Below are 27,153 nucleotides of genomic sequence, written 5' to 3' on the forward strand. Positions count from 1 at the left end.
TGTGACAACGACCATCTATTTAGTAGGCGCCAACGGCCACGCCTGCCATCTGGCTCTGATTCCCTCTTTCAAAATAGCGGCTTCGTTTGAAGACCCAGTGCCTTTGACCTTGAAAAGGTGGCTGGCTTACTGGCGTTATCTCAGCCATGGTGGCTTTTTGTGGATAAAGTTTCGAGGCGCGTTCCCAGCTTGGGAAGACGCGGCGAGTCAGTCAATGCCCGAGAATAGCAAACACGGACCACAGTCATATTCGCAACTTGGCCGTGGCGGACATGCGTCTCCCCGAACCCGGGCTCCATTCGGCAATCACGATGTAAAAAGGCGGGGAAGCGAGATGCATCCAACATTTTCATCTCTCACAGCCACACGTCACTGACTCGGGTGTGCTGTCCTCATTCTGTCTGACAGCGCCGTCACTTGTTATCACATTTTTTTGCAGCCTATTACCCTTACCTAAACGATCAAGCCACAGTCCACATGACCATTGTCCCTCGTGGTCCAAGAAGTCCACATGGGTAGCGCCGGCTCTGGACCGCCACGGATTTTGTGAGCGAGCGGCCATTGGCCCCTGTTCTGTCTGCAATGTCAATGTTTGTGGCCACCCTTGCGTGTTTGATTACGGTCCGGCCGGCTGGGGTGTGCGTTTCGGAGGTAGTTCCTCTAAAGTTGATTCCGCCAGCGGAGCCGCCCGCAGCCCCGGAGGCGGCAACATGGAAGCCAGAACCTCAAGCGGCTGGGTAAGTTAGTTTGGCTGGGTCCCGATGCTGTGCGACGTGAAAAAGGCCCTGCCTATGCAGATGACGATGTGTCCGTATGACGAAATATCAGCGTGACACGGCGTTGGACATCTGTGACTTGGCCTCGAATTATGCGGGGAGGATATATTTCGGAAGACACTCGAGGAGATGACGTAGAGGAAGCAAGTTTATTGCTACCAGGGAGGAAAAATTCGGCTGCCTCCGGGACGGGATCGGATGGCCCTTGTCTGGATGGAGATGTGACAGGCAGCGGTTCGCGGTCGGATATGGGTTCCAGAAGCTTGGGGGAATTAGGAAGGTCTGCGATCTGGCAACGTTGAAGCGGGCGGAGAGAGATCTGCGTAAACGGTTTGCGGAATGATGCGTGAGCTTGTTATTTAAAGAGCTCGAAGGTGGGCGCTGTTTTGATCTTGACACTTTCCTAGCTGGCCATCTGAGTGCCATCTGCGGAGGAGCACTGGAGTAGGGCTGAAAGAAAAAAGAAGAGGAAAAAAAAACATCATGAGCTGTTCAGAGGGCTCTTGTTGTGGAAGGAGCGATGACTTTAGGTAGGCACGCACCTACCAGGTACTGAGGGTATGTACATGTGAGCGCTTGGGTTACTTTGAGAAGATGAAGTCGCTGCAGCGTACTCCGTACTCCATGTCTAGGCAGATGATAAATATGCAGCCAAGACGATGGATTTGAACGCCTCTGTTTTTATTTGACGGCGTGTCTCTGCACCTCTTCGGACCAATGCCGACGTCGATTTCAGTTCGTCGGCGGTCATGCCCCATCTCGCCTGGGTCTCGGAGCACCGCCGGTGATTATTCTACATACCTACCTAGGTAGGTACGTAGACACGCAACCCCATCCTCGCTGACCAAGGACAAGGTAAATTAGAAAAAAAAAAAAAAAGACTGGTAGTATATGCAGCAACGCATATATTATTCATACACGGCTCGTCATGGGGGAACAAACAACACATGGGACATGGATCCTTTGTTTTCTGTCGGCTGCAAACGACCCTCTATGCATTCTCGTACCCTCTTATCAAATAATTTCCACAAGTTTCTGCGCGTTCTGCTCCGTGGGTCGCAGGGCCGACTGAAGCCATCTCGTTCTTCCCCCAAGCTTTGCCGTTAAGTGACATTCCGCCTTTGACGGGCGTGTCTTGTCCTCGGTGACTTGAGTAGGTCCCTCAATTCCCTGCGCCCCAATCCTGGCCACTAGCCACGATCTTCTCGTCTACCTGCACTTAGGAGTATAGCTTGCCATTTCTAGTCTTCATCATCTACCCACAGACTCGACTCGGCGTCCGTTCCAACATGCTGTCTCCATCCGCATCCCCCCCTCTTTTTTTTTCTTACTCTCACTCGTGTCTTGTAAGCCAAGGATGAGGGTTGCGCGGAATCTATTAATTAACTTGGTCCCTCCCATTCCTTCACTTTCTCTTCTCTCCTTCGTTCTTTCGTAAGACTCCATTCGTATCTCAACACTCGGTTCTCGGTACTCCTACGCCACCTGACACCGGCCCTGTCATCTTGGTGATTTTTTCCCGGCTCCACGCCATAACGTATTCATTCACCTTGACCTGCCCCTCTACATTTAGACTAAGGGCAAGACCAGGAAAAAAAAGGCAAAGCAACCCAAAAAAAAAAAAAAAAAAAAACACCCACATTTCCGCATTCCTACAATGAATACCGATATTGTTCAGAGCCGGTTCCTTTCCAACCCGCAGGACCTGGGTGTCGTTGCGGTTGGCTTCTCCAAGGGTCAGGTACGTACTGCCAAATATCGCGACAATTTGCTGTCCATGTCTGGCAGCTGCGGAATGTAGTAGCATTTGACCCTCGTGGCCCTTGTTGACGCTACACCATTCGCTGCCCCTCCGTCTGCCCCTCCATCGCTTCGCTGCGTTCATGCACATGCAAGCCCTTCAAACCTCTCGTCATCCGTCCCCAGCTTGACTTATCATTGTGTGTCCTAGCTAACACACCATGTCTTTCGCAGCCCAAAGCTGGTGTCGACGCTGGCCCCGAAGCTCTCATCGACTCCGGCCTCCTTACCCAGATCAGGGAGGAGCTTGGCTACAAACTGCATGGTGACGCCAAGGTCCAAAAGTACGAGGAGCTGATTGCTACCACCGACGCCGACCACCGTGGCATGAAGAACCCTCTCACCACGTCGGCCGTCAACCGCAAGATCTCCCAGCAGGTCTACGAGCACGCCAAGGAGGGGCGTCTCGTCCTGACTCTTGGTGGTGACCACAGCGTTGCCATTGGCACTGTCACTGGCAGTGCCAAGGCTGTTCGCGAGCGTCTGAACCGAGAGATTGCTCTCATTTGGGTTGATGCTCACGCCGACATCAACACTCCCGAGGTCAGCGACAGTGGTAACATCCACGGCATGCCTGTTGCTTTTGCCTCTGGCCTGGCCAAAGACGACAAGGAGGAGTACTTTGGCTGGATCAAGGATGACATGCTACTCAATGTCAAGAAGCTTGTCTACATTGGCCTTCGCGATGTCGACAAAGCCGAGAAGCAAATCCTTCGTGAAAACGGCATCAAGGCTTTCAGCATGTTCGACGTTGACCGGTAAGCCCTAGACTTTGCACCATGCGTTCACATAGCCACGGTTGCCGCAATACTGACCTGTAACGTGTGCCAGCTACGGTATCGGCCGCGTTGTCGAGATGGCTCTCGCCTACATTGGTGCCGACACCCCCATCCACCTGTCCTTCGACGTCGACGCTCTCGACCCCATGTGGGCTCCCAGCACCGGCACTCCCGTGCGCGGCGGTCTGACTCTCCGCGAGGGCGACTACATTTGTGAAGCTGTACACCAGACTGGTTCCTTGGTAGCCATTGATCTCGTCGAGGTCAACCCCAGCTTAGCCGCCACCGAGGCTGGTGCCCAGGAGACTGTTCGAGCTGGCTGCTCCCTAGTGCGCTGTGCTCTTGGCGAGACACTTTTGTAAGCAGTTTTGTAGGACTATTTGGGGATATGCTACTTTTGCTGGCGATGCGAAAAGAAAGCGTAGACAATAGATTTATACCACTGTTCGAGACATGACACGAGACGATGACGGCGCACTTTGCAACAAGGGTGGTTATGGGACTATTGGAGAATTGTACATAGAATTGGTGACGTATCTTGAGAAAGTCAATTGGTTGTGCCTTTTTTGGCTGGTGGTTTGTGGTTGAAGACCAAGGATTTGTAGTTTTGTCAATGTCCTTTTTGGGTCTTGTTGATGGGTAAGACTGCAGCTTTTATCTCGACAGTGCCGAGTGAACAGACTGAAGTGTGCTAATTGGGTGTCATACTTGATCTGGTAGGATGGGAAGCAAAGCAGGAAAATGCGCCCTTTTGCACAGTTCGTTGCCAAGCGTACTTAAGTAGTGATTGATGTGCAGCAATGGTGTAGTGTAGACTCTGGAATAGTATAGAAGGCGAAGCGCAATTGTATTGACATGATGGTGGTACCTCTTGTTGCTCAGATGATGCCCGTCATTCCAACCGTGGCTGCTTGGGATACGAGGCAAGCACTTGCTACCGTCTCTGTCGTTGCCAGATTCAGGAAAAGATTGGAGTCGTCCTGTCCTTTGTTGGGAGAATACCTACCGGTTGACCTCTCATGTAGGTGCACATGTGGATCCCTGATTAGTGACTTGAAACAATCAATCAATCAATACTTTTCACATGACAAAGAAGAAGTCGTCAATGGAACTACAGGGAAAAAGACGAGAATGCATACCACCCGACCATTGCTCGCCTCCTGACCTGACCCGACCATTGTAATTGACCTGACCTGACCACTGGTCTTGCCTAATTCGTCATTCATATCCCTTGTTTAACCTCAACCCTAACCTAACTAACCCTAACCGCGAAACTCCTAGGGGGATGTCCACTATGAGCTCCACTATAACTCCACTAGATTCCACCCAAAATAGTAATAGCAATGGTCAGGTCAGCAATGGTCGGGTCATCTACACTCTCGGAAAAGAGACGATGTCAAGTCTGGCACGATTCAAAAAGTAATTGTAGGTGGTGGCCTGATTTGCTGGTGGGTTGCGCTTCTGAAGTCGCTCTCTTGCAACTACTAGACCTCTCTGTGTATTTTTTTTTACAAATTGACGTTATGTATGGTTAGTGCCTTGCAGCAGCTTCTGGGGGTTAGTTACTGACCCGGCCATAGTTGACATTTATGCCGTCTGGATTTCCATGGACGCGGCACCGGATGTTGGCGCGTGGTCGGCGTCTGGTTGTGGGACAGCAGTAAGCGGTGAAAGGGAGGCCAGGCCCCACTGGCTACTGAGCCGATAAGCCTAGTGCTGCCTAAGTGCCTATGAAATGTCAACTTGTGCCTGGCCTGCTCAAGTGGCGGGACCGGCATTGAGGCATTGATTCAGGGACATGGGAAGCATTGAGGTGTTGGCGGCCCAGGTTCCCGAGTTTGCCCTTCTCAGGCACCCCATGGCCAAGCCCATCCAGTCGAAGGGACGGACGGGAGGAGAGATCTGGCATGACTGACAATTATAGAGAGGCCGTGTTTCCCTTTGGTGCTGGCCGAGCCCAAGTGGTTTATTCAAGCCTTCATGCCGAGGCTCCTATTTCCGACACGACTCTTTTTTTTGGGCTCCGTTTCTTGGTAGCTGCTATATTGTCCAAGTACTCCGTACCATGCTTGACATAATACAAGTTACGTTCCACTTCCACATAGGGCGTCACCGCCAAAGCACACTCGGTACGGAGTCAGCAGAGTACTAAGACACAAGGGCTCGCGGGAGGAGCTCGAGTCGAACGATATCGCAGCTCTTCTGGCCATCTTTCCAGCCATCTTGATAGTGACGAATGGCTCCGGCGTCAACCTGGCGCAGCGTCTGGCCCAATGACAAGCCGCAGGAGGGAAACAAGGGGGCAACGCATCGGCGCCGCCACGGGAAGCGAACCACCAGGAACCATCTTTGTTCCCCCCGGAGCGGAGAAATGACTGTAAATAGCTGTCCGTGGTGGAGAGGAAGCACCCTTGGGCTCTGAGAGACACTCATGTTGGCGTCTCCGGTTCGCCGTGGCCGGGGACAACCCGACTCCAGCGCGGCCCAGCGTCTCAGTGCTCCCAGGTTGGGCCACGCATCACGCATCACCGAGCTCTGCTGACTTATCCGCGCTCCTTCCTGACGTGGCAGCAAAAGCCTGGCTTGATCCAAGTCCTGTTGGGCACGCTGTGGGCTCTTTTTTTTTTTTTTGCCGTGTTATTCACTTATATTATTATTGGTATTATTTTTTTCTTGGCTTGTGACCCATTGCAAAAAGTTGAAACGGGCATGGTGCGGCCCGCATCCGAGCTTCGGAACGGCCATCTATATATTTCGCCCGCGGCCCGTCTTGAAGCTTATCGCTGCCACTTGGGCTCTTTTTCTTTGCAAAACAACCTCGCGGGGCAAGCGTCATACCAGGCCCGGCGACGACAACGACGCCGTGCGGGCTGATCAAACCGATTTGAGGAGGAACCTTGGTCCGAAGACGCGAAACAACCGTTGGGTCGGGTTGAGGTGTTTGGGCCCGACTCTGTCGTCCCCACGAACGGCAGACGCTTCGGCTCTTCTTTCCTGCCTGGTGTGAATATTGACGAGTCTTGCGAGCGAAAGGAATCCGTCACAGAAAAACCGCCACAATGAAAAGTAGACTGGTGTCGTCGCTGAGCGGCAGCTCGATTGTCTACGAGCGAAGGGCCGTGAGCCAGATACGCACGTATAACTGGCCGCCGCTGCAGCTCAATTTCTGGATCTTTGTCATGCTGCTGTCGGCATCCAGCATCGTCGGCGTGTTTTCGTCCTTTATCCAGATCCAGACGCAGTTGGACCTGCCCATACCTTGGTACGTGTACAGTTTTTATTTATTTTTTATTTACATGTAATGGTTCCGCTCGCCTCGGCCACGGATTCTCTGCTTACCAATTGTGCTTCTGCAACAGGTACTTTCCTTACTTTAAAATACTACGCCACCCCTTGCACGTTAGAGCTGTGGGTGCAAGGGGTACGATCATCCGAAGGCTGGGAGTCCTTGGGCCAAGCAACTATTAAGCCATTACATTTAGCTAGCTATCTAGTTATGCAGAGCCGTGGTCTGACCTATATGGATTCCGTGTAAGGACCTGTCGTCTTCTATGCCGCTCATCCCTCATCTTCATCTTCATACCCTCTGGTGGAGACTCGTAAAACAGGTGACCACGATCAAAGGGCGCATCCAGCATCAAGCCCTGGAGCGTTTTTACGCGAGAGACAGCTACGTAGCTTAAACCAGTCTGAAAGTCCCGACAGGAGAGATCTGTCACGATGACATCTTCAGTGATGCTCTGCGACTTGTGAACCGTAATGGCGTAGCATACGATCAGGGGAAACTGCGTGCGAGTGCAGAGAGTGCTTCCGATGAGGAAGTCCCTGTCTACTGGGAGAATCGGGACAATCTTTCTGCCATCAGCGGTGGTCAGGAACACAGGTCCACTGTACTTGTCAAACTCCATCATGATAACACAGGGAGGGTCTTGGACTGGGTCAGCCCCCGGTGCCCAGCCGATATCGTAAACGGTACCGCGAGCGCCGTTGCAGAGACCAACTGGCTGCCAAAGGTTAGATGTCAGCATCAGACGGGCGCCAATGCATATAGGGATCTGCTTCGCAAGGTTGCCCGCCTTGTCATCAGGCGCCGCAGCCGCGCCAAGGCCGACATTCTTAGCCTTGACCTGAATGACTGGCCGGCCGAGGCGGTCGAGGTGGTAGTGGTTATATTCGTTCACCCTATCTTTCGTGGCGTATACTCGCAAGGCGTTGGCGAACCTGGCGACCTCCAGATCATCTAGCTTCGCCTGTACTCGACCGGAAAGGAGTTTCCAGGACTCGACTGACAGTTGGAGGAGCCGCAATTCCTCGAGAGCTGTGCGAAACGCCTTCTGATCGTCGCCCCGTTGCCGTTGGACAACCTTCAAGAAGACTGATTTATCGAAGCGTCTATATGCGTTCCTGCCTTTGATCTCCACTCCCTGCACCTCTTTATCGTAATAGAGCGGCTTCTGTAGCACGGGTGGAAGCTGGAAGAAGTCGCCAACCAGAAGGATGTTAAGACTACCAAAGAACTCCTCATTCCTACTCGGGAACGCCTCGCGCAGGCGGTCATCGATCCAAGAAAGCTGTCGCAGTCCCAGCATGCTCTTCTCATCGATGATCAGGTAGTTGATGTCCTTCAGCTTCTTCTGGAGCTGGGCCATGTCAGTGGGCGAGAGGGGCTTGAAGTCCTTGTTGATTGGAAGGTGTAACAGGGAGTGCAAAGTAGTGCCCGATATCTGATTTCCCGCGACGCCAGTGGGCGCGGCACGCCAAACAGGTGTCCCTCTCCCGGCAGCAGCGGCTTGGAGGTGCGCGGAGAGCAAATTAATGAGGTATGACTTCCCGGTACCACCTCCACCATCCACATGGAGCAGCAACTGAGAGGGTTCCTGATTCAGGAAGTGGTCCATCACGGTATCGTATACTAAGCGCTGATCCCGGTTTAGGGAATCTCGAGCTTCCAAGGGCTGATGATCCACATCAAGGTCAAGGCGGTTTGCCGCCTTGCGTTGCTTCCAGTAGTCGCCCTTGAGAATACCGTCATCAGTATACCGTCCAACGTGAGGGGTCCAATCATAATTGATGTCGATGTCTCGGCGGCCGAGCATGTCGATATCCTCTTCCTCCAGCGGGCGGTCGGGAAGCATGCGGGCGAGTTCATGCCAGTCTTCATCCACAATGGGCTCTTCATGGACCTCAAGCTCAAATTCGTCGTCCTCAGCCCTCAATTCATTTGTATCTGGCTCCCCATAATGATCGTCCGCATGGGTGTCACGGTGCTGCTCTCTGCAAAACCTGTACGCAGCCGCGAAGGAATCGAACCGCTGCCCGCCCACGGTGAGCAACTCCTCTGGAGAGCGATGCGGATGAGCCATCATCAATTTAACACGGCAGAAGTCACCAAACTGGGGAGATGCCTCCACGGACCTGTATCGAGGAAAGTAAGACAGGACTCTCTTCTTCGCGTTGGCAGCGAGTCTCCTCCACGTCTTGAGATTATACGATTGCAGGTACTCGAGGTAAGTTGCATCCTCGTGCTGGTCATTTCTCTCGAGATACCTCCTGTAGCTGCCGACGGTCTCGTTGACATCTTCATCCACGCGATACGAACGTGCATGTTGCTCCAAAGGACGGCAGTCGACAGAGACCACCATCCGCGTGCCTTCCTGCAGAGGAATGTTAAGGAGAAGATGGGAAATCTCCTGCGCCGAGTAATCTCTCTCGGCAATCAGCTTATTCATCAGGCGAGAGGAGAAGGATAATAGCGGCTGAAGGTGTGCCGTGTGCGGCAAAACCTGGTCTGCAAGCTTACAGTAAGGCTCAGTCTTCTTCTCAGATTTGCTGCAATACTTGGCAGCGTACGTAATAACCGCCTGTAGGCTGGTGCAAGGAGATATGTCGATATTGGCTAGCCAGCCTAGTATAATGGCGGGATTGAAGTGATTCATGAGGTTGTCATTCCGCGCCGCCTCGAAGACATAGTACGACTTGCCTTCCTTCCTGATCACTGCGGCCAGCTCCCGCAAGGCACGAGGAAAGTCAAAACGACACTCCCGCTCTGGATTGGCCGCATTGGCCGCCTCGATATCTGCAGCAGCGCCTTCCATATCCCTCGCCAGATCAACGGTTCTCTTCCTTACGCGTAAGCAGTATGTGGTATTGCATCTGTGGCGCTGGCAGCGGTTGACGATTTGTGAGAGACGCAGGAATGTCAGTTCTGTACTCAGTGGATCTACGCTCAGGGGGTTACCCTCACCCTGGGGCATAGTCCTAGTCGGCTCAGGATTAATGGCAGTGATGTGGAATCCCCACGTGCGTGCAAAAACATCACGAGCGGCTTCATCCACCATGTCGACTCTTGGGCAATTCTCCATCCAGTACAGGCCATGGTTGTGCGGACTGCCACGCCCTTGCCATTCATACCGATCCCAGTAATCCGTAATGTTGAACTTCTTGCTTAACACGATATCTCGAAAGAAACAGTATCGGCGGTAGAAATGGAAAGCAGCAATGTGAGGATTCTGACGCAAAAGTTGGCGCGAGAGACCCATCCTCTCGGACTCGGACGCAGCCAGCCATTCATCATATCGGGGCATGTGCTGGTAGAGACTCCGCCAGTGTAAATCTGCCGGGCTGAATGTGATGAATGCACCAGGACATCCAAGGTTGTAGGCATAGGCCTCGAGGTCCTGCCTCTTCCTGTTCCAGAAGGGGCGCGTGCCGCGAATAGGTACCGCATGTCTTGTGATTGAGTTGATTAGCACCTGCGCCTCAGGGTCCTCGCTGTGCTCCAGTGCCTGAACAAGCTGCTCCCGTGTGAGCGGTTCATGACTACCATCGTGTTGCTTCACGAAGAATTTGGACCGTGCACGGGCCTGTGACCGCATCAGAGTATTGAAGGCGACGAAGCGGAAGGTCGGGTGGCGTGCAAAACGCCCGTCATGCCAGCGCATCGCGTGCTCGATGTAGTCCTTGTAGTCGATTGACCGTAGCCGAGGCTCAACAAAGTCGGCTCTCCCGTCAGGAAAGAGGCAGGGAAAAGCTAAGGAGAGTAGGGCATGAGAGCGATTGAACTCATTAATGGGTGTGCGCCGTATATTCGGAAGCTGCAGCTCGTGCTGCACCTGCTCCTGGAAGCTTGTGGAAAGCCTTGGTTCAGCTTCTGGTTCTCCGGCAAGAATAGACCGCAGAGCATCGAGCTCCGTGTCCTTGGCCAAAAGGTCCGGCACCGCAGCCTCGTCCTCCAGGTCCGGTTCTGCCTCCTCATCTTCCTCGGGTCCAACTTCGGCAGCCTCCACCTGGCTCTGGGGGATGTCGTCCAGGACATTGCCATCTTGAGGCAATTGACTCAGCCGCTCTTCGTCGATGACGATGCATCGATAGCCAGGATGATGGCGCCGGAGGTAGTTAAGCCATATGGCAACTGGCTGGCGGCGTACACGGAACTGGCGGGTGAATTGCCGGCTAAGGTTTGCATGGGACGACGTATTGGAAGGACGGAGTAATACAGTGTTCAACTCCCGCGGCAAAAGCGGGAGTTGGTTGTACACCAAGCCAACCTCGCGGAGAAAGTGAACAACATGTCCCCGATATTTGTACTGCTGGCCCCGCACAAGCATAATATTCACGTGGACGTGAACACGGCCTATTAAAGACTCTTCAGTAGGTGTAAGCTGAGGCAATTGAGTCGGTACGGAGCCAAAATCCAACTGGTTGTCCACAGAGAAGAAGTACGGCTCTTCAGGGCCGCGTTTATCATCCTTTCGACAGCAACGCGCACAAATGCCATCAGAATCGATCTTCATCTGGAACCAACGCTCTTGACATCGACCACAAAATTGCATTTGGTCATTGTCCAGCTTTGTCCAGAACTCACGGAGGATTGCTTTATCACGACAGGTCAAGGCGCAAGCGTCCAGGTCCCCATTCCACACCGGATCTTGTGCGTGAAATACGGCCGATTCTTCAGGTGGAATCATCACTGGACTCCGGTACCGTCGTGGCGGCCCCGACGATCGAGTTTGCCTTTGAGATTTTTTTGGCCGCCCTCCTGTACCAGGGGCAGGACCACGGCGAGCACGGCGACGAGGCCCTGACTTTCTGGAAGGCTGCCGCGAGCAATAGCGAAGAGGGCTTTCGTCCAAGGCATTGCTATTATCGTTCCCGTCTTCGTCCCCTAGATCGGAATCAGACTCTACCCCTAGGTGTTCGAGGTACTTCCGTGGTCGAGCAGGTGAAAGCAGCAAGTTGAAATAGTCCTCGACGTCAACATCAGATTCAGAGAACTGTCCCCTGTCATCCGCTTCCTTGGTCATTCCATCCCCATCTGGGAGCTCATTTGCCTGTAGTCGATCTTGACTCCCAGCTACGTTCCGTGGTTAGCTTGAACAAACTGCCGGGACCACAGCACAAGGATACCTTCTCCAGGACCATCAGAACCTTCAAAGACGCCGAGTTGAGAGATTGTGGGAGTTAGTGACACAGCCTCCCCTGCACGGCGTCGTGAACGATGGTCGCGCCGAATAGTGGCCTGCTTGGCCCTGGCGCCGGCCTTGGAGGCATCATCTTGCGAGTCCTTCCCGCCCTTGTGGAACCTAACAGCCAGGTAAGAGTAGTCCACACCAGTCGTGCTGCTTCGGACAGTAGATGGATCAGAATGTGAGGCGACAGGATCGGTCGAGGGCGGCACAGGCGGTGAGGGAGCTAGAGCCCGGAAGAGCCGCGAGCTCGCTTGGGTTGGTGGGATCGGCGTCCCCAGCACTATCTGCGGCTGGCTGCCTGGCTCTCCGAACAAACTCCTAGCTGTATGTTGTTGCCGTAGCTTCTCTGGCGATGTAGGTTGGGTTCCAGATCTCTGGTTAGGAGGCGATAGGCCAGCGTCTCTGTCGGTTCTTTTCGGGGCAGATCTCTCAGCTGAGGTAGGACGGACAGCCAGCTTTCTCAATGCAAGGACGGCACCTTTGGACCTGGCACGCTTGATCAGGTTAGGGAGGCATATATAGTATATCAATGGTGTCAGTTACCTCGGAATTGCGGTGGTCCCGGCATTCCAGACAGGTTGTAGTTGGATTGGCAGATTTCCTCCTGCTAACGAAATTACTTGGTGATTTTGTTCGGTCGCAAGACGGGCAATGGACTGCCAATTCAGATCTAGGACTAATATTACCCCTAGAATCATAATCCATACCCAACCATGCGGTACATCTGTTTCAATAATGGAAGAAAGGCTGCTGGCCAAGCAAACGAACAGATCGCTGGGCAAATTTAGCGATTGTAAACGATTGTAAACGATTGTAAACGATTGTAAACAGAGAAGTAAACAAAGAAGCACCGACAGACGGTGGCTGTCCTTTACCCACTTTTCTAGAGCCACCAACCAATCCAGCCTTCTTTCGCGATTTCCCATACAAAATTTGGACCAATAGAAACTTATTTGTCAAGCCTGCACCAAACCCTCATTATTCGGAAAACTTATGGATTAATGTAGAGTCAGCCTTCGGCTGAATAACCGTTGGATCCGGGGCCATACTCTTCATGGGCTTCATCTTCTGGCTCATTGCGACTCGCCGGCTATTGCCAGCCATTGTCATGATCGGCGCCTTTATGCTCTTCGTCTTGTGGCTTGTCGGCTTGGTTATCGTGTCGGTTCAGCTTTGGGGGCCGAGCGGCTCTATCCAGAGCACCTGCAACCTGCAGGTGTTTAATAGGAGCCCCCATGGGCTGACTCAGGAGACGCTGGCGTGGATGCAGCAGAAGAATATATGTGAGTTGAATTCGCCTGTTTGTTACATGTACAGTGTTACTAGATGCCCTTGATCTAGCTCTTTTTTTTTTTTTTTTTTTTTTCAATTCAAAGAATATAAATGTTTCCATGCATAAAAGACTCCATGCCACGGCACCATCGCTAATCGGACATATAGGTCAATGTTGGCACTTTGTGTTTGCCATGTCGCTGACAGGAATCATCTTTTTGGTTTGGGTCATGATTATGGCCTACCAGGTGTTTGTCAATTCATGACCAGGTCCAACGAGACTGTATAGTATTGGCCAGTTGGGGTGTTTGTTTTTCCCGTTTTCGGTTTGGCGTATGTTATTGGCGATAAAAAGGCAAAGGGTTAATGGGAGCAGTCAGTCATTCAAATCTTCTCATTTGTTTGTGTGTATGAGTAATGGGTGACGACGGCGACGTTGGAATTTCCTGTGTATGACAAGATGGCTAGGGGGGTGGGAAATTGGTGTTTTCCTTTGGAACAGTATTTGGCGGCTTCCACAGCCTGTATTTCCTTCTTTCTTTTTTAAATTGCTCGGCTGAGGAGCCAATAACTACAGAATGGAGCCAGCTGCTCCTGTTGATGGGAACAGTAACTTGACCTTTGTGTTCTGTGATCTGTAGAGGTGGCCAGCTTGTGATACTCACCGAAGCTGATGCTGCTTTCAGCCAAACAGACATTTCTTCGTGCAAGCTTTGGTGGCTTGTGGGCCAGTTACTGGCAAATGATGAGCCCATGTGCCGGGAGCCCGCGAAGCTTACAAAATCCCTGAGCGCCATGTCTGGTGGGCGACGTAGCTGCCCCTCAATTCCACAAGCCATCATCCATCCATCAGGTCGATTCGACTCTCCGTCTCCGTCCCCTCGCCGTTGCCCCCCTTCCTCTTGACCAGTCCCTGCATCAGCAGTATGCAGAAGTGAACCCTGACAACCTCGACGCTTTCAATAGTCGAGGGTCTGATTTGTGGACATAAAAAAAACCTCCAGAAGAGGCGCAGCCATCATACGGGGCATCTCGCCCATCACGACTTGGCGGGGCCGATTTCTTGGGAGGGCCAAGAAGCAGCTAGCATCCATCGTTGGCCATATCGGGAATATCGGCAGCCTGTCGGGAGGAACCATTGATGGGTCGAATCCCTTGTGCGCCTCCTAGGAACCCAGCTAGCTTGTTGGATACAAGTACCCCCGAATCCCAGGACGCAACGTGCGTGTCGGCGTCATGCTCAGACGATTGGCCTGTCCGTTTATTCTTCATTCGTCAGAGTTTCCAGCCGACCAGGGCAAACCAGCGAGCCTTTGCGTCCTGGACCTACCTACCACGACAGCGCCATTGTGGGCAAATCCGAGGCTTCGAAGACGCAAGACACACAGAGAGAAGAGGAAGGGGGGGGGGGGGGGGGGGACATGACGTACTCTTTGCCCCGAATCATTCCCCCTACCTTTCCCCCACCGCCAGATATTACCTAGCGGAAGCTTCTTTGCTTGTCTAGCTGAAAGGGTTTGCAGGACCCCGTGGACCGCCATGGGACCCCTTAGCTCGAATCGCAAAGTCTCAACAGGCGAAAAACGTTTCCTTCCACCATTCCCAGACTGCACACTTCGTACCCTGGCCGAAATAAAGTGGAAGAGGGGAATGGATGAAAAGCGGAAGAGGTCCTGAGGCGTTGCGAGCTGGACGAGGATAAATAAGCTGAAGACAGATCCGCCCAAACCTTGGTCACTTTTTTTTGCTCTTTGCACCGTCTCTGCAGTTTTGTCAATTTGGCGCAGCGATACTAGATTCATCGTTTGAAACTTTGCCTGCTTCACAGCTTTATACAATGGATTTCCTCAAGCAGGCTGTCAACTCCGCTCAGGGGGCTGGTGGTAACAGCAACAACAACAACAACAACAATGACCAGCAGCAGCAGCAGCAGGGTGGTGACAACCAGCAGAACCAGGGTGGTAACAACAACAACCAGAATCAGCAGGGTGGTGACCAGCAGGACTATGGTGACAAGGGTAAGCCGTTTCCCTTCTCTGGCGGATGGATGAAACCGTCGCACAAATCGTGTTTGGCAGGTCCTCTCCTAAGCTTGTCATATCTCACTTGCCGCTCTGCCTGGATTTCCACTGACTGAATGAAAAAAAAAACAGCTTTCGATTTCGTCGCCAAGAAGGCCGGTCTGAACCTCAGCCGCGAGCAGGAGGAGAAGATTACCGACGGTGCCCGCCAAGCCTACGAGAAGTACTCTGGGTAAGTCGACATGTATCAAGCTGCGATCTGATGGGACGAAATCGCTGACGAAGTGTCACCGTGTACAGCAAGAGTGTCGACCCCAAGTACTCCAACTAAATTGACATGAATGCGATACCCACACCCCTCCAGGAGGGAAACATAATTTGCGATTGGGATAACGGATGGATATTAAGGCGGCGTGGTTTCTGGAGGCGATGCCTTCCCTCTGAGAATTGAGGTTGGCGCCATGGCGGTAGATACCACGCCAGTATTTCGTTTGTTAGACATGAAATACAGACTCAGATAATGTGGGATGCCCTTGTTTATGTGTCCTGGTGAGAGTTTGACTGCTACGTATCTTTGGGAACTTTCACTTGTTTCTTCGTTTCTGTCCTGCCTACCCATGTGTATACTAACTAGCCTGTCGCTGGATAGGCATGTGTAATATGCAAACCAAAAAAAAAAAGCCAAAAAAAAACAAAAAAAAAACATACAACACCGGGTATTCGCTGGTCGTCACCGACCCAACTACTAATCCGGCGCTCGTTAGGTTGTCGTGGGGGATCGGACGAGGCCCTGAACTTTGCTAACGGCTATGGTCGTATGTGCTAGGCAGGCTGTCTATTGAATGTCATATTCTTAAGTTTGAAGTACTCATATGCAATCTGGTGGGATCTATTGCCCATTCTGTTAGGTGCTTATCAATCTAGAAAACTCGTGCGTTTTCTGGGCGAAAGCATCGATTCGATAGTACAGAGAATGCTACTCAACAGGTTAGTTCACCGCATAGTGGACATAGGCCTGGCATCTGGTTAGGTCAAATACTTCATACTTCTCACTACCTGCTTAATTGGTCGTCAAAAGACAGTTCGTGAAGCTGATATCAACAGCAACATCCATCGGGGTGGGGTGGAGGGTTTGGAATATGCGCAATTATTGGGTTACTCGCTATGACCCTGCAAAATAGGACATTGCGCGTTAGGCCCATTTGGCTTGCATTTCTTTAAGTGTCTATCATATGTGAGATATATCAAGATAATATACATGTGTGTGAAAGACAGACACAGAAGCTGGGATAGTGAAGCGATGGATGAAGTGTGAATGCGGACGGGGCCAGCCTAGATGTTTACTCTGTGTCGTGGTCAGTCGTCCCGCCGTTTGACGTGGAAGTCTTCGTTTTCCAAGTCACGAAATCTTACTTTTGGGCGTCAATAGTCTAGCGTCATTCTCCTTGTTATCCTCACGAGCGTCATCGAGGAGTTTGTCAATGCCCCTGTCCTTGAGTGCAACCTGTAGCAATACGCCAAGGTTTACCATGCTGAAGCCGTCAAACTGTCTCTGGGAGAGAGACTTACCCCAAGGCATTTTTGGTATTGCTGAAAGAGATCCGCACACTCCTTGTTGTCTTTTTCTGCTCCTCGCAGGTACTCTAGTTCTCATGGCTCAGCGCTGCACAAACTCTGCGTGCCAAGTGGACTACTTCGCGTTGTGTGCCGACTTACTTTCACTGTACCATTTTAGGAAGCAGGTATCATATCTCCTGTGAGCAAAGAGTAGTCAGTGTGCAGCCCGGCAGGCCAAGGATGCTTTGCGCTGTTACCGTACTCTTTTACTTCGTTGCATTCTGGTGCCAGCGATGCGGACATGATGAAAAACACGAAACAGTGAAAGGTGGAGCGCGACGATTGTGATGTGACGGGAGATAACTAGATGGTACAACCTAATACATGCATCTACACGCAGATGCTAAGAATCAGATACGAGAAGAGACCAAGATGGAACTTTTGGTATCTTCATGAAGTCTTGTACGATGAGTGCATCAAGGTCGACATGCAATGCCAAGGCTGGGCTGGTCAAAGTCGAGATGGTCCACATGGCCTGAGGCCGACTATCCATCAACGGGCGCACGCTAGTAGCTAGTGACAGCGCTCGAGTGCAAGTTCCACTTGTTGAGCAAAGAATCAATCAATGGCAGGAGCAACCAACAGCCACTAGGCAAGACGCCAATGGGCAGATGACCCGGGACGAGGTTGACAAGCTCTATTGACGATATTGCGTATTCAAAACATTAGAGCCAGCTTGCCCCTGGTGCAAGCGTTTGGCGTCGCCGCCATCGACAGGGGCATTCCAAAGTTGTTTTGTTTATTTCATTTCTTTTTTCACGCCTGTTCTTACATGCAAAGTGTTTCACGCCATATCAAAGCGTTGTCTCCTTTTGATCTCCACCGCGGGAAGGCGCGTTAAACTTTGAGTGCGTCCTCCAGCTCCAGTGTCGCCTTGCGGTCCACCTGGGCATCACTGCAGAGCACACGCTTGAAGCTTCAAGATGCGCCGTACAGGTGCCTGATGCTGAGTTGTCGCCCTGCTGGTCTCCAATAAATCACCGCCCTGTACGACGACCGACGACGCGTACGGTTGAACACCATGTCGGACTCAAAAGAGAGCAATTCCGCGCCGGAAGGTGCTGGGCATGACGCGCATGCGCAACCTGACGATTCCATTCTGAAGCTGTTACCACCAGCTGGCGGCGCCTCTGCCTCGGGAACCATCACTGGTCCGTCTGCAATGGAGAGCAGCTATGTTGACGCCGCGACGATAGACCATAGCAGGGCACCTGATGTCACTATTACAGAAGAGGCTGTACGCGAACATTTCAAGGACCAAGAGTCGAGCTTCTTGCCCACGCTGTCTCCCATCGCTACGAGGACAACAGCCGAGGATGCGACTGCCGCCGACGACACGATAGATACATCTGGTAGAAACAAGGGCCAGAATACGGAGAAACGAGACGACGACCATACTACTGACGTTGATGTTGGAAATACTACATCCAGTCTTGAGAATCTGGACTCTTCCCCTACGACTGCCGCCGCCGCGAGAACTATTTCGAGAGCTGTTAGCATGGCTAGTAGCGCTGCAACGGATGACCGTACTGCGCCTGCCGCAGCAGACGAAGATGAGTATAGAGACGACAACGAACATTTGTTTCTATCTGGTGCAGAAGACCCATTCTTACAATCCCAAATATCTGATAAGCTTGGTACGGGAAGCACACCCAGTAACTCCCTGAGGATTGGGAAACGGTCAAAGTATTTGCGCAGTCGGTACGGCAGCCACCGGTCATCCACATCTTCCCTCATCACGAATCCAGAATCACAAGACGGGAGTGAGGCTACTATTGGCCACGGTGTTGACTATGCTCTGCAATCAGGCGGTGCCGTTCCGGCCTTGGGGATGCCACGTTCGACAAGCAACCCCTTTCAGCGTTCGATAAGTGTTGGTAGTATGGTGTCTGGCTTTGGTGGCGACGATTTGAATGATTTGCCTAACCAGCACCTGGATACTCTTCCAGAAGTCTCGAGCCCTGACAGACCGAACCACAACGACCCCCTCAGGACCCCAAAGGCCTCACGAGAGAATTTGAAGGCTACTGCACCCACAGATACCGTCATAGCTCAGCATGTCAAGAATGTGCAAGTTCCCGAGTCGTTGGTGAAGGAATACCGGTTTAAGAACAGCCTCCAAACGCCTCGTCGACCGTCTAACCTCACCACAGGTACCAACACTGACACCATAACAAAAACTGGCAGGAACCTCACGTTGAAAGAACAGAGCAGCACCATTGAGAGGCTGTCAAAGGAGAACTTTGATTTAAAGTTAAAGGTCATGTTTCTGAGCGACCGTCTGGATAGACTCTCCGAGGAAGGCATCAAGGAAATGATCTCTGAGAATGTGGAACTAAAAACTAGTCTTGCGGTGTTGCAACGCGATAATAAAATCCTGCGGAAACGAATCAAGGAGCTCGAGAAACAAGCCCGAGATGAAGACAATAGACCAAGCACGGCCTCATCGACAGATCAAACCTCCAAAACCAACGATGAAGATGCCTATGAGAGAGAACAGGAGCTTATATATCTGCGCGAACGAGTTGAAGAGTATGCTACCGAGATCGAGAGGCTTCGAAGCGAGAGTCTTAGTCGGGAATCGGAGAAGTTGCAGCTTGTTCAAATGGTCAAGACCCTTGGTGAGCGATCTGGCAGCAATGTCGGTGTGCCTGACGAATCTGCGGTCTGGAGCGACTTGCTGGAACAAGAAACTGTCCGTCGAGAACAAGCAGATGAAGACAACCGGAAACTACGGGACGAAATTTTTCGGCTCAAGAAGGAGATTTCTGCGCAAGGGAACATGCAACACACCACCAATATTTACAATATTTCCAAGAAGCCTCGCGATGGCGTGTTCTCACCTACTCGAGCGACGTCTGGTCTGTCTGGGGAGACTGATGTACCCGACGCGAACCTCGGCGGGGCTAACGTCTTGGTTGATGAACTGCGGCGGGAAAGCGAACAACTGCGCCATGAGAATGCCGAGTTGAGGCGTGAGGTTGGCGCGCAGACTTCAATGCTTACTTCGAGGAACCGCGAGAAAGAAAGGCTCTACCAGGAGATTGAAGATCTCAAAATGGCTCAGCGCCGTGGGGGTCCTGCTCCATCCACCATAGACAGCATACTTGAGCGCTCGGCGTCCCGTGCCGGTGGTCATGAACGGTCACAGTCCCGGGGAAGCGGACTGACTAGGCCGACTTTGGCTGAGGAAGAATCTGAACGCGAGGGCCTGGAAAACAAGCTGGCCGAATTACGAGACAAGCTCAGCGAAGTGAGGCTCCAGAATCAGGAATTGCAGAGAGAACTTGAGTCGTGCATGGTAGACTTTGAGGCTGCGGTTGAGGGCAAGCGGCAAGCGGAAGATAATGCCATGTCCCTGCAAGAAGATCTTGACACCGCCATGAATGATCTCATTGCTCTACAGGCTGAACGAGACGAGGCCGTTCGCGAACAGGGTGAAATGGAGAACGAATTTGAAGCTCTGCGCCATGAAGCCCAGGAAGAGATTGATGCGCTCGAGGCCGAGGCCGATCAACGCAATGAAGAGATTCAGCGCGCCCATGCCGACTTGAAAGATCGCTCAGAAAATTTCGTCGCCTTGCAGGAAGAGATGCGAAAGATGAGCGAGGCTCTGGTGCGGCTGGAAGATGACCAAACTGGCAAATTGCGTCGTATTCATCAACTTGAGGAAGAGTTGGACTCGTCAAATAAGGAGCTCGAGGACTTGGAACAGAAGCTGATAGAGGCAAACGAGAAGAACCAGCGCTTCTCTATACAACAAGAATCAAGCCAGGGTGAGATTGCCTTCTTGCGCGAGGAGCAAGAGGCGGACAAGATTCGTATCGGGGATCTGGAGGCGGCAATTGCCAACGCGGAGCAGAATCTGCGAGACGAAAAAGACAGATCCAGGGAGTTGGATAACCGCCTTCAACAAGAACGCATGCACAGAGAGATCGTCGCCGACAGAGAAAAGGAAGAGGTGCAGCAGGTTGTGAATGAACTCAACCGGGAGGCTTCGAATGCCAAGGACGAAGTAAGGCGACTGCGTAAGAGTCTGTCGTCTCGTGAGGTCGAGGCTACGGAGTGGAAGGAGAGGCTGATAGAGCTCGAGAATAATCTTCGAGAAGCTCTTGGTGACCTCAACGGCACCCGATCTTCTCTTCTCAAGGTTCGTACTGTGCACTCTTGCTGTATGACTGCGGTATACTGACGACTCAACTCTAGTCGATTGCCAAAATGCAACGCGAACTCGAGAACACGATTCGCGAGCTCGATACAACAAAGGCGTCGTTGGCTGAGAAGGATCGCATCATTAAACAACGAGACGCTCTTTTGGAGTCTCATGCTCTTGAGTCACGAAAGGTTACCGAGTTGTTGGAAAGGGAGCGCGTCGCGCACCGCAATACAAAGGCGCAATATGATACATTTCAGAGGACACATCAGCACCTCACACAGACAGCTAGTACCCAGGATGTCAGAATTGCGGAGTTGGAGAGCACCAGAGGTCAGGATCGCAGAAGACTTGCCCAGCTTGAGCAGACTGCTCGCGATCAGCTCACAGAACGGAATGAGCTGCTTCTGACGCTGTGGCACAGGTTGAGTGCTCTTTGCGGGCGGGAATGGCTTAATAACAATACGCTTGTCGATCGGCAAGTTGTCCCATCAGTTGAAGTGATTGCGACCCGACTTCCCGGCTTCTCGAAAAACCTTCTTGGCGCCATCAAGGCGATTGAGGGTATGTTTGGAGGGCTACATTCCACGATCAAGTCCGTGGAACGAGACTTGCATCGAGAGTACCAGACTCTTGAGAACAACCTTGAAGTGAGAACCAAGAAGCTGGATCGTCTCGAGACCATGTTGCGAAACTCGGTGGCGTCGGGGAGCCTAGCTCCCCAGGATATGCACAGCCGGATGGCCCGATTAGAGGATGCCTACCGCCAACTCAAGGTTGAGAATGCGACACTCCGGACGGCCAACGATGTACGAAGTCGTGCTGCCCACTCTAGCTCTGACGGCACAATACCTTTAAGCAGAGGTGCTACTGGTAAAGGCTCACCTTCACCGGGCATTCCACGCGGGCCGGGAGATCGTGATAGGAGTCGAACTTCCCAGCTGAGTCAAGACAGGAACAGCCGCTCAGGGGGGTCATCTCGGTCCAACACTGCTTCTGGCATACCCCGGCCATCCTCGGGCAATTTCACCAGCATGGAAGTTGCCTTGCCGAGTGAAGGCGAACCAACTAATAATGACAACCGCTGGCTCCTGAGACTTCGAGACATGGAGTATAAACTGAAGATGGAGCGAGAAGGCCGGAATCAAGATCGAGCAGCTGCACGGCAACGCCTCGGCGGATTGGAATTGGAGAACAGGGATCTCAGAGAGAGAGTAAGGAGAACAAACACAGACGCTGAGTAGTAGTATTGCATGTGTTGTCCGAGCTGGGATATATGACAATCTGAGACGCGGAAATCCTCACCATGGCATCATTTTTTTTCCCCAGGTTTTTCTTTTTTCACTCTGGCAGCACTTGGTTTCTCCACCAGGTCTGTCCATAATGTACAGTAGGTTTCTTCTTCTTCCTCTTCTTCTTTTGGCTGGGCAGCGATGATGAGTTTCAATTTGCAGTATGGTTTTGTGACTGTTAGGGTGTTGGAAGAGGGTAGCGAGGGTGCTCGTATTTTTTTGGGTAACTGAATGTTTTATGAGTAGCTACGACGTCTACAATCTCCTTGTTACGTTGTGTATTTCTTGGGTTGGTAGCAAGTACTCGGTACAGACATTGAGGATTGTCTCTGTCTGCATGCATAATCAACGGAAAGTAGTCCTAGCTAGCACGAAGCTCCGTTGGCGCCATCGCTCCGTTTAACCTCGACCTCGATTTCCTCGTCTCCTATGCCTCTCCTCCTCGCCTCCTCCATTATGGCCTCGGTAGCAGTCGCTCCCACCCTCGTCACCCCCAGGCTCATGACGTGCAACAAGTCGTCCAGAGTCCTCACGCCCCCGGCCGCCTTGATCTGCACGCCGGGCCCGGCGGACGCCCTCATGAGCTTCAAGTGCGGCGTCGTCGCCCCCTCGTAGCTGTACATGCCACTGTCCTGCCTCACGAACCCGTACCCCGTGCTCGTCTTGACGAAGCCGACCTCGAGCTCGGTACAAATCTCACACAGCTTCCGAATGTGCTCATCCTGCAGGTAGTCATTCTCAAAAATCACCTTGAGCACGCCGCCCCTCGTCGTGACGATGCGGTTTATAGCATTCACCTCGTGCTCAACGTAGTGCCACTGGCCACTGAGCACCTTGCCGACGTTGACAACCATGTCGATCTCCGTGGCGCCCGCGTCGAGCGCCTCGACCGTCTCGGCCATCTTGGTGGCCGCCGTCGAGCTGCCGTGCGGGAATCCCACCACGGCGCATATCTTGACGCGGGAGCCGGCGAGCATCTCGGCGGCGAGCGGCACCGAGCACGGCTTCACGCAGGCGCTTGCCACCGAGTGCTGTTTGCAGAGGAGGAGGCCCGTTGTGATTTGGGCATCGGTGAGGGTGGGGTGGAGGAGGGAGTGGTCGATGTGGGCGGCGAGGATGGGCAGCGAGACTTTGACTTTTACGGGCTGGGACATTTTTTTTTTTTTTTTTGATTTTTTTTTTATTTCGTTTGTCTGGGCTCTTTTGAGTTTTGGGTGTCGACGATGTTGGTGGTGTGTTTGGAGGTGAGTTGGAGACTTGCGGGGTCCCCGTGTACGAACTACTATGTGTATTCTTGGCCGACCAGGGCGGACACGATGCCTGGATTTGCCAGAATATTGATATTGGATATGAAATGGAGCCTTCTAGTTGGTGCAGTTTCGAATTGTCGGAAGGATTTACCATGTCTTCAGGCCGAGCATGATGTCTGTCTGGCAAGTCTAGCTCGTGCCACGCGGGGTGCGGACTTCCCGAAAGGGAAACACCGCACCACTTACACGGCTTATGGTAGAGCCTGTGACGAAAGTGTAAGGGGCTGAATATTTGCTATTTATTGGAGTGGTTGTTCACGTTTTTTTTTCCTGGAGTCGTCTGTTCCTCTTCATCTATATGCAGTTATTTTGAATTGAAATTGTGTGCATTACCACGATGTTACCACCCTCTGTAGCCCAGATCGCCCAGCGTTCCCCGGCACTCACGAGAGCTGCCTCTACGGCGACGGCGCAAAAAGCCGTCAAGAAGGAAGGGGACATTTCAGATGCGTTTGTCTCCTTGTCTGGCGCCAAGCGGCCGCCTCTGCCTGACCGCTTTCGAAAACTAAAGTGCGACTTGGTCAGGGGTAGGGAGAGGCAGATTGCTGATAGCTGGACGAGACTGCTCCGGCGGTTGAGGGTGGAGAATGAGATGATTGCCCAAAAGGGATCAGACGTTATTCCTCAGGTGGACTTTGCTGACTTGGATGCTGGGTGTGAAGGGTTGAAGGAGGAGATTAGGAAACGTGGTGCCATCGTCGTTAGGGGGGTGATCCCCGAGGGCGAGGCCAGGGCTTACAAGGAGGAAATTGAGGACTATGTAAAGAAGAATCCGTGGACTCGAGGTGAGCATCTACACAGAGGCTTGTTCTGACTGCTAGAAGTAGGTCTGCCTTATATGCTAACTGAGGCTCGGAAGCGTTTCCGGCGGACAACCCGCAAGTATACGAGTTGTACTGGTCTGCGCCGCAGCTCAAGGCCCGCTCACATCCGTCTCTATTGCGTGTACAACACCGTCTCATGTCTTTACTCTGGCATACCTCGTCGGACCAAGCGCAGATATCTCTGCAGAATCCGCTTTCCTACGCCGATCGGTTGCGCATCCGACAGCCGGGCGATGCTACATTTGCGCTGGGCCCGCACATTGACGGCGGCAGCGTGGAGAGGTGGGAGAAGAACGGATACGGGCTTGGCGGCGTGTATGATAGAATCTTGCAAGGAGACTGGGAAAACTACGACCCGTGGGACGCCAGTGGTCGTGTTCAAGCAAGGAACAACTTGTACGACGGCCTGGGCGCCTGCACCATGTTCAGAATGTGGCAAGGCTGGATGAGCATGAGCGAATCTGGGCCTCGCGAGGGAACTCTGTTGGTCAACCCTCTTATGCACATGGCAACGGCTTACGTGCTGCTTCGCCCATTCTTTGCCCCGTTGGACGAATCCAAGACGTCGACGGGATTCCTCGACGAGAGCAACTGGAAGTTGATTGGTGAGTCTGATATGAACAGCGAACTGCAAGGTGCCTCACCTGGCCATGGACAAGAACTCACCGACGAGCTGCACCCGCATCTTGAGCTCGAGCGAACCATGGTCCATGTGCCAAAAATCAAGCCTGGCGATTTCGTTGCATGGCATTGTGACAGTAAGTCCACTTACACCCAACTTCTCCCTGCCTGCTTGCTTCCCCTTGGCTAATGTCGTACCCCCACCCGCTCAACAGCTATCCATTCCGTCGACAAGGTCCACGGCGGCCGCGAAGATTCCAGTGTCATGTATATTCCCGTATGCCCTGTGACGGACATCAACGCCGCGTATATTGCCCGCCAGCGGCAGGCCTTTCGTGACGGAACACCAGGGCCGGACTTTCCTGGCGGCGAGGGCGAGTCTCGGCACGTCGGCCGACCGACCGAAGATATATTGCGTAGATGGACAAATGGCCTGGGACGCCAAGCATTTGGCCTTGACAAGATTGAAGTGCGGGACGGTGCTTCGCCTGGCGAGAGAGAGGTTGTGGAAAGGGCAAATATCGCCTTGGGATTCTGACCCGGCATTGACACCAAGAGAGAGTTGATATCTGAAAAAGTTCATCGTCACCAATTTGGTACTTAATGTATAAGATAAATAGCAGTGTCCACTTCCCGAGCTGAAGTGGCTTACCGTAAAATAACTACCATGTGCCTCGCAAGTCTCATTCCAAACGACACAACAAACCTTGAGCAGCCCCATCGCATTCCCTTGTACAGAATCGATGATTCCAGGTGGTCTTTGCTGGGTGGTATCCGGAGTATTGGGACTACGTCTTTGCCATATTTAGTTCAGACAATATTAACTGGGAGACACTTGGAAGCCATCTTCCGGATCTCTTGATAAGCGCCATGACCAGGAATACATTTTGATGAAATTCATTGTCCGTATTTCTCGACCTTCGTGTGAATGACTCAAGAACTTTGCGCGGAGGCATGGCCTAGTTTTGCAATCATCAGTCAAGCTGACACTCTGAGGGTGGTGGCTGTTGCCTCCTTGCTGACAACTGGTGCGGTCGAATGATAGATTGCTATTAGTAAGGAGCCCTGTGCACAAGATAACATCATGTATCGACACAATATGTCCGACCCGTTCCCACCATGACGAAATCTGATAGTCGCAACGGATGATTGGAAATATTCAGAAACGTGACTGCCACAGCCAGTCTGCCTGAATATTTTATATTTCCACACAAATAGTAGGACGTGTAGTTCCGGCGACGATAACGATGGCCGTGCACTTCAACACAAAGCCCGATGGCATGACGCTGACAGAAACCCTGCAGGTTGTAGGCCACGTTGCATGGCTCAGGAGAGGGTACCGGCGATCAAGTGGCCAACGAGCTAGCGACCGAAGGGAGGTTTGGAACAGAAAGCCCGTTTCAATCACAGAAAAGTGAAAGTCATGTTCATGAGATACGCAAGTTTTCTTCAAATCATTCACCGTCGTTGATTTGTGCCGTGGCGCCCAGTTTCGAGCTTGCTCATAGAGTATCCGAATGCGAGCTTGAAGCCTACACGGGTCAAAGGACAGTCAGTAACAAGTTTGGGGTGTGCCGGCCGACCAACATTGAACACTGAACATTCCGGTTTGTCAGCCAGTCCCGTGGCCCTCTGCAGATATACCACCGGATCGGGTCGATGCCTGTTTGGCAGTGATTCTGGAAACACCACATGTATCGCGACTGTAAGGGGAAGACGTGACATCATATGGTGAGAAACAGAGTTATATCAGGACAACGGAATTGTGTAATCAACTGGTCCACCCCCGAACTCACACAATAGACAGCGGCATCCATTTTGGCCCGAAATGGTGTTCAGATCAAGTGTCCGAGCTTCCATGGTCGTGAAAACGGTATCAATGCTGATGCAGTAAAACTGGCTGAAGCTTTCCACCAGATGGAGAAGAACATGGCTGAAACTCATGGGCTTTTGCGCCAATAGAATCCAGCGACTTGGTCGAAAACCTCGGGCCCACTGACGGACCTCTACTGCTTAGCAGAACCTCCTTTTCTGTTCCCTTTTTTGTGTTTTGTAATCATCGTTATGCCTGTTGATGCGGGAGGTGGTAAGGCCATGTCTCACCAGCTTGTGATCCAATTGATGCCTGCATGGCTTGCTCGTTGCGGCTCCAATGTCTCCAGTCCGCACGTCACGGCCGGGGTGATTGATGGTCAACTTTCCACGAGCTTCCAATTAGTC

At 52.3% G+C, this 27,153-nt stretch overlaps 11 protein-coding genes across 11 annotated transcripts; 8 read left to right on the plus strand and 3 right to left on the minus strand.

Moving 5' to 3' along the window:
• Window positions 1-2,433: 2,433 nt before the first annotated feature.
• CAR1_2 (Arginase, catabolizes arginine to ornithine and urea) lies at window positions 2,434-3,717 on the plus strand (the record flags this gene model as incomplete). Its single annotated transcript, XM_007810077.2, has 3 exons — window positions 2,434-2,517; window positions 2,751-3,334; window positions 3,408-3,717. 3 exons carry the CDS (start codon window positions 2,434-2,436, stop codon window positions 3,715-3,717), a joined length of 978 nt encoding a protein of 325 aa, XP_007808268.1.
• A 960-nt stretch (window positions 3,718-4,677) lies between these two features.
• Window positions 4,678-6,862, plus strand: J3458_018945 (uncharacterized protein). Its single transcript, XM_066121324.1, has 2 exons — window positions 4,678-6,617; window positions 6,715-6,862. Exons 1-2 carry the CDS (start codon window positions 6,415-6,417, stop codon window positions 6,821-6,823), a joined length of 312 nt encoding a protein of 103 aa, XP_065973678.1. The 5' UTR covers window positions 4,678-6,414; the 3' UTR covers window positions 6,824-6,862.
• Window positions 5,302-6,859, minus strand: J3458_018944 (uncharacterized protein). The gene has a single exon (XM_066121323.1). It carries the CDS (start codon window positions 5,879-5,881, stop codon window positions 5,504-5,506), a length of 378 nt encoding a protein of 125 aa, XP_065973679.1. The 5' UTR covers window positions 5,882-6,859; the 3' UTR covers window positions 5,302-5,503.
• A 6,015-nt stretch (window positions 6,863-12,877) lies between the features above and the next one.
• On the plus strand, window positions 12,878-13,361 carry J3458_018946 (uncharacterized protein; the record flags this gene model as incomplete). Its single annotated transcript, XM_066121325.1, has 2 exons — window positions 12,878-13,106; window positions 13,264-13,361. The coding sequence occupies 2 exons, from the start codon at window positions 12,878-12,880 to the stop codon at window positions 13,359-13,361; spliced, it is 327 nt and encodes a 108-aa protein (XP_065973680.1).
• Window positions 13,362-14,308: 947 nt separating this feature from the next.
• On the plus strand, window positions 14,309-15,772 carry J3458_018947 (uncharacterized protein). Its single transcript, XM_066121326.1, has 2 exons — window positions 14,309-15,113; window positions 15,249-15,772. The coding sequence occupies exons 1-2, from the start codon at window positions 14,933-14,935 to the stop codon at window positions 15,350-15,352; spliced, it is 285 nt and encodes a 94-aa protein (XP_065973681.1). The 5' UTR covers window positions 14,309-14,932; the 3' UTR covers window positions 15,353-15,772.
• Window positions 15,773-16,149: 377 nt separating this feature from the next.
• MDM35_2 (Mitochondrial distribution and morphology protein 35) lies at window positions 16,150-17,194 on the minus strand. Its single transcript, XM_066121327.1, has 3 exons — window positions 16,936-17,194; window positions 16,833-16,870; window positions 16,150-16,759 (listed from the first exon to the last, which is right to left on the minus strand). The coding sequence occupies exons 1-3, from the start codon at window positions 16,974-16,976 to the stop codon at window positions 16,641-16,643; spliced, it is 198 nt and encodes a 65-aa protein (XP_065973682.1). The 5' UTR covers window positions 16,977-17,194; the 3' UTR covers window positions 16,150-16,640.
• Window positions 17,195-17,754: 560 nt separating this feature from the next.
• On the plus strand, window positions 17,755-22,130 carry J3458_018949 (uncharacterized protein; the record flags this gene model as incomplete). Its single annotated transcript, XM_007810080.2, has 2 exons — window positions 17,755-20,883; window positions 20,940-22,130. 2 exons carry the CDS (start codon window positions 17,755-17,757, stop codon window positions 22,128-22,130), a joined length of 4,320 nt encoding a protein of 1,439 aa, XP_007808271.2.
• A 413-nt stretch (window positions 22,131-22,543) lies between these two features.
• J3458_018950 (uncharacterized protein) lies at window positions 22,544-23,332 on the minus strand (the record flags this gene model as incomplete). The annotated part of the gene is made up of 1 exon (XM_007810081.1): window positions 22,544-23,332. The coding sequence occupies one exon, from the start codon at window positions 23,330-23,332 to the stop codon at window positions 22,544-22,546; it is 789 nt and encodes a 262-aa protein (XP_007808272.1).
• Window positions 23,333-23,825: 493 nt separating this feature from the next.
• Window positions 23,826-24,302, plus strand: J3458_018951 (uncharacterized protein; the record flags this gene model as incomplete). Its single annotated transcript, XM_007810082.2, has 1 exon — window positions 23,826-24,302. The coding sequence occupies one exon, from the start codon at window positions 23,826-23,828 to the stop codon at window positions 24,300-24,302; it is 477 nt and encodes a 158-aa protein (XP_007808273.2).
• A 146-nt stretch (window positions 24,303-24,448) lies between these two features.
• On the plus strand, window positions 24,449-25,123 carry J3458_018952 (uncharacterized protein; the record flags this gene model as incomplete). Its single annotated transcript, XM_066121328.1, has 1 exon — window positions 24,449-25,123. One exon carries the CDS (start codon window positions 24,449-24,451, stop codon window positions 25,121-25,123), a length of 675 nt encoding a protein of 224 aa, XP_065973683.1.
• A 75-nt stretch (window positions 25,124-25,198) lies between these two features.
• J3458_018953 (uncharacterized protein) lies at window positions 25,199-25,471 on the plus strand (the record flags this gene model as incomplete). Its single annotated transcript, XM_066121329.1, has 1 exon — window positions 25,199-25,471. One exon carries the CDS (start codon window positions 25,199-25,201, stop codon window positions 25,469-25,471), a length of 273 nt encoding a protein of 90 aa, XP_065973684.1.
• Window positions 25,472-27,153: the final 1,682 nt, after the last annotated feature.

This window comes from Metarhizium acridum (assembly GCF_019434415.1).
Source record: "Metarhizium acridum strain ARSEF 324 chromosome Unknown scaffold_555, whole genome shotgun sequence".
Lineage (NCBI taxonomy): Eukaryota > Fungi > Ascomycota > Sordariomycetes > Hypocreales > Clavicipitaceae > Metarhizium > Metarhizium acridum.

Excerpts from the sequence above, each read along its gene's own strand:
- J3458_018944 (XM_066121323.1), bottom strand. The coding sequence starts at position 5,881 with ATGCGTGATGCGTGGCCCAACCTGGGAGCACTGAGACGCTGGGCCGCG.
- J3458_018945 (XM_066121324.1), top strand. The coding sequence starts at position 6,415 with ATGAAAAGTAGACTGGTGTCGTCGCTGAGCGGCAGCTCGATTGTCTAC. Across the intron at positions 6,618-6,714 it reads TTGGACCTGCCCATACCTTG|GTACTTTCCTTACTTTAAAA; the intron begins GTACGTGTACAG and ends CTTCTGCAACAG.
- J3458_018947 (XM_066121326.1), top strand. The coding sequence starts at position 14,933 with ATGGATTTCCTCAAGCAGGCTGTCAACTCCGCTCAGGGGGCTGGTGGT. Across the intron at positions 15,114-15,248 it reads GCAGGACTATGGTGACAAGG|CTTTCGATTTCGTCGCCAAG; the intron begins GTAAGCCGTTTC and ends AAAAAAAAACAG.
- MDM35_2 (XM_066121327.1), bottom strand. The coding sequence starts at position 16,976 with ATGTCCGCATCGCTGGCACCAGAATGCAACGAAGTAAAAGA. Across the intron at positions 16,871-16,935 it reads GAATGCAACGAAGTAAAAGA|GAGATATGATACCTGCTTCC; the intron begins GTACGGTAACAG and ends CTTTGCTCACAG. Across the intron at positions 16,760-16,832 it reads CCTAAAATGGTACAGTGAAA|AGTACCTGCGAGGAGCAGAA; the intron begins GTAAGTCGGCAC and ends CATGAGAACTAG.